Here is a 4,909-nt window from a genome sequence, read left to right on the forward strand (position 1 = left end):
GGGAGCTCGTTGTACGACTCATCCCAGTCCCCATAGATGACGGCAACGGCCCTCTGTTTCGCCATCCATACCCTCCTATACGTAGGCCTGAACCCAAAGTGCGCGGCCATGGCATTTAGAAGCACCTTGATGTTGACGGATGCATCATCCCTCACCATTGGCATAATGAACGTCGATATGACATGGTAGTCCAGACTCCTATGGTCGCTGGAGATGGAGGTGGCGAGACAGGTATGCGGTCCGTTGTACCGTTTGACTTCCCAGATGCCCTTGCGCTGCCGGAGACTCAACCGAATCAACCATGTGCACCCATTCCCAAACTCAGAACACTTTCCCACATACCTGCGATAGTCAGACTCAACTACCTTGTACTGTACCCCTCGGCGGATGCTGTAGGTCTTCACACTCAGCAGCGCCTCATCTTTATCCTAAAATTGTTGACCAACCTGGAACTCTGTAATACCAGCAGACCCTTCCGTATCTCTAGCGCCGAATCCAATAAGCTGCCCAGCATGTCCATCCTGCCTCATGGCATCCAGGTCCAACGATGAAAAATGGGGTGGGTACTGCTGTGTACCAGAACTAGATCCACCTGTCGCCCCTCTCGGATCACTCGCTCCGAGATCATCGCCACTGTCATCAGCGATCATATCCGGCTCCACATCATCGTCATCTGGATCATCAAAAAATCCTTCACCAACACCAGCCGGTGTAGGACAATGTACTTCGGTCGGAAGATGTTCCCCATATCGAACCTCGTCGCCAACGTTGCCGCTGAGATCAACAGCGAACGAAGGGGAGGCGACAGGCTGGATCTGTGGCTCATACATAGGTACGGAGGATGAAGCAACCGCAGGTCTCGAGCTTGAACCGGCCACCGTGGCTATAGTGTTGGTATTCCGGTTCGAACCACCCGAGCTGGATACCACGTCAACCAACTTTGCTAACAGCTCTGGTGTCCTCACTTCGGGAAACTGCCTGCGACAAAGAAACATGACCTGCAAGTCCTCATCAATCCCGATTATGAAACAATCATACTTCACCGTATCATGGAGCACAGTGGTTGGAATGCGATAGAAAAACTTCTTAACCCTTTTCACTCCTTCCAGACCAAGCTTCACCAGCACAGAGCTAATGAGGGCATCGTAGCTCGTCGTAGGGCTCACGATAATACACAGAGGATCCTTATCGGTGAACTTCACACCGGACCTGGTTTTTCTCTTAATCCCCCCTCTGTGGTGTACCAAGACTAGAAAACTATCCTCACTAGCCATCTCACCTCTCTATTGAGAGTAACTCACGTTTACAGCATATATATAGAGCTCTGCTTCACAGTAATTCAAATCAACTTCATTCGCACTATATATATAATTCGAATCAACTAATTTCGAATTCACAAACCTTAGTAATTCGAATTAATATGATTCGAATTACCCTAACGTCACTCTTCCTTAGTAATTCGAATTGAATTGATTCGAACTACTCCAACCTAATTCGTTACATATTGTTTCGAACTACAACTACTTCATGCATGCATGTAATTCGACGTTAGTTAATTCGAACTATGTACAAGTATAATTCCAAACGTATAGATTCAAATTATATTAAATTATGCTTTTGTTGAATGGTGTATCAAAATTTATTTTAGCTGATTTGAGTAAAATGTTTCCTCCCATGGCTTAATGCCGTTTTTTACCCTACTAATGATTTCAGCATGACTATTAGAAAAACCAACAACCTTATACCAATAATCCCAATCCAACCACAATTATCAAGAAAAAATATAGGATATATAAAAGAACTGATTTTGAACAGATAGATAGTAGAACAAATTATATGAAAGAATTATATTATTCATAAATGAAATTCAACATATAAACCACAACCATATCAAAATCACATGATTCTAGCAATAAATGAATGAAATTGTGGGAACCTCAAAGTCATTTATGCATGGCTCCCGAATACATATCCCAAAGCACCAAATCATGATGAAATTTCAAGAAATTGAATAAAGAGAAAATATTCAGTTTAGTCCTGAAGTTACATTTGAGTTTCAATTTAGTTCTTAAAATTTTAATTGCCTTAATTTAATTCCTAAATTTTTTAAATTTTAATCACATTAGTCCTTGTGGTAGTTTCCGTCACAGAGTCAATTGAAAAATTTAGGGACTAAATTAAAGCAATTGAAATTTTAAGAACTAAATTGAGGTTCGAGTGCAACTTTAGGGACTAAATTAAGTATTTTCTCTGAATAAAATTACAAAGAAGAAGCTGAAATTAAAAAAACAATAGGAGAATATGATGAGAATCATATTATATTCTTCATTCATATTTCTATAAAAATATTAACAAAATCAAAAGTGTTAGAGGAAATTTAACAAAAATTGAAAAAGGAAAGAGCACTTCATATATAATTCACCATTCTTCTTCTGTGCGGAATTACTGTAATTACATGGAGGTCTATGACTTATCTTCTTCATGTCTAACTGCTATTGCTGCTGCCTTTGTGGTCCACCTCACTACAACCGATCTCATAGCTCTCCTCTTTTTTCCCAATATTGCACTCCTTAACCGCTACAGCTACTCCATCAATATAGGTGTCAATGATCTGCCTCCTCTCTGCAACCATGGAGGGTTGCCTTCCAAGCGAGTGGGTTATCGTCGTGCTGTGCCTTTGGAAGAGTTCTGAGTTCTTGATTTCGCTGGTTCTGGATGGTTGCTGGTCCGATTGATTTCTTCACCTCTCTGCCACTGTTGGTATTCCATGGGCTCCAAGCCTTTCGTTTGGGCTATGTATTAGTGAGGATCGATCCTCCTTTGGAGTGGTAGCTATGATACCCACCGTGAAGGCTGAGAGCGGGGGTAGAAGAGATGGCGGATGGTATGATAGAGGAGAAAAAATGAGAAGAAGAAAAAGATACAAACTTTAAAAAATTTAAGGTAGAATGAAAAGTGGATTGTGACACTCTAATCATAGAAAACCATCGTGAAGAAGAATTTATGATGAAAGAAGCTATGACTCTGTTTGTGTGTGAGAATATTTTTATGTGAGGAGGAAAGGTAAGAATAAATTAAAAGCAATTGACTGTAAATTTTACCAATTCTAATTGATTGAAATATTTTTATCACCTAACCATTTGCCATTTTATTTTTTCAATTTTTAAAAAATTCAAAAATGTGAAAAAATTTCACATCAGCTATGAATCCTTTTGAATTCTAGTTTGTATAGATATAGTATTTTTTAAAAATTTTGTGAGAACAAATGCTCTATTTTCGTTCAATGTAGATCCGTTTCTGTGTAAATAAAATAATAATGTGTATATTTTGTTTATAGGGTAAATGAAAGAAGCACATTACACACCACGTGTACAAACATATATGTACACGTGATATCATGCCTTATTTAATTTATAATATAAATGAGATAAATTGATATTTTATTTACATAATAAACAAAATAAATAATAAAATATAAATTCGTAAAAATACTATAACGGTCTCGTTACGTTACTAACAGTATTTCTGCCAACTTCTACCAACTCTTATTTATAACTATATTTAATGGAAGTGTCTTTATAGATGTGTCTAATAAAAATGTCTTTTTTATGGCTGTGTTTAATAAAAATATCTTTATAGATATATTTTCTGGATGTGTCTCTTTACATATATGTTTAAAATATAATAATTAATTATTGTTGGTAATAAGTTGACAGATAATATGTTAGTTTTAAGTAAAGGGAGCTCAACACAACAGAGTGGAGCAATAAAAGTAGCTAAAAGTACCATCGAAAGTAAAAACCACAACCCCTAATCATTTTTGGCATGGCCATCAACAACCAAAGGGCTCACCACCAATTCATTCCTCTGGATACGTAAACGACCTGTTGATAATTTCCACCACACTTGAAGCCTGATTTCTGAAGAGCCTGCCATTCCTTTCCAGCCAGACTGTCCATATAACAGCAAAAAACCCAATAAACCACCTCTTCCTGTCCACCTTCCTTGGTGATGAGTTCGTCCAGCTTTCAAAGTGGTGCTTTAGTGTACCTGGAAAGCACCACCGCCGTCCAAAGGCAAGCAGCCAAGCACACTACACCTGCCAAGTGATTTTTTTCCGATTTTTTGATGCATAATTTGATATCTAAAGTACCCTTTGTTGAGCAATTGATTATATCATCTAATCACTGTTTAATATCTAACTATGAATATATAAGAAGTAAAAATAAAGTGTTGGAAAATATTTGGAGTGGACCACTAAGTGGATTCATGGCAGTTGGGTCCACTACTTTTGTAGGTGTTCTGAGTATGCTTAGCAGAATAAGTCCTATCTCCTTTGCAATCACATGCTACCCCAAATTGGACTTGGGCTCTACACTCCTCCTTCTTCTTGTTATCCACAACTCCCTCAAAACAAAAACAGACTAAGACACATTAACTCACTCCAAACAAAGCCATTCTTTATATTAAAAAATAAATTAAATCTCATACTATAAATATTAAATAACATCAATTAAATCATATTCATATTTTGTTATTGTTTAGGTGTGACAAATCAAATCATACAGGTATATGATGGAAGATACTATGGTTGATTCGATGTTTATATAAAAGGAGTAGAAGAGAGATAAAGCCACCTTTTATATTCTCCCAATAAAGCCACTTCCTTAGTAACTCTTCTCTCTCTTTCTCTCTCTTCCTTCAGATCTCAGTTTCTCTCTCTAAAAAACCGTTCCTAAATTAAAATTTTCTGCTAAATGCATCACAAATGCCTAACCTTCATAAATTCAAGCTCTTAGCCACTCAATGTTCCGTCGCCGGCAGTCCAACACGCAGCCCTACCACCAGCCCTGTTATTCATCTCCGCCGCCGCAAGACCCTCCGCATGCTCCTAACTCGCCCTTCCTCC

At 38.2% G+C, this 4,909-nt stretch overlaps 1 protein-coding gene across 1 annotated transcript; it reads right to left on the reverse strand.

The window, feature by feature from the left end:
- LOC107636878 lies at positions 429–1,274 on the reverse strand. Its single transcript, XM_016340351.1, has one exon. The coding sequence runs from the start codon at positions 1,272–1,274 to the stop codon at positions 429–431; it is 846 nt and encodes a 281-aa protein (XP_016195837.1).

Source organism: Arachis ipaensis, chromosome B04, assembly GCF_000816755.2.
Source record: "Arachis ipaensis cultivar K30076 chromosome B04, Araip1.1, whole genome shotgun sequence".
Classification (NCBI taxonomy): Eukaryota; Viridiplantae; Streptophyta; class Magnoliopsida; order Fabales; family Fabaceae; genus Arachis; species Arachis ipaensis.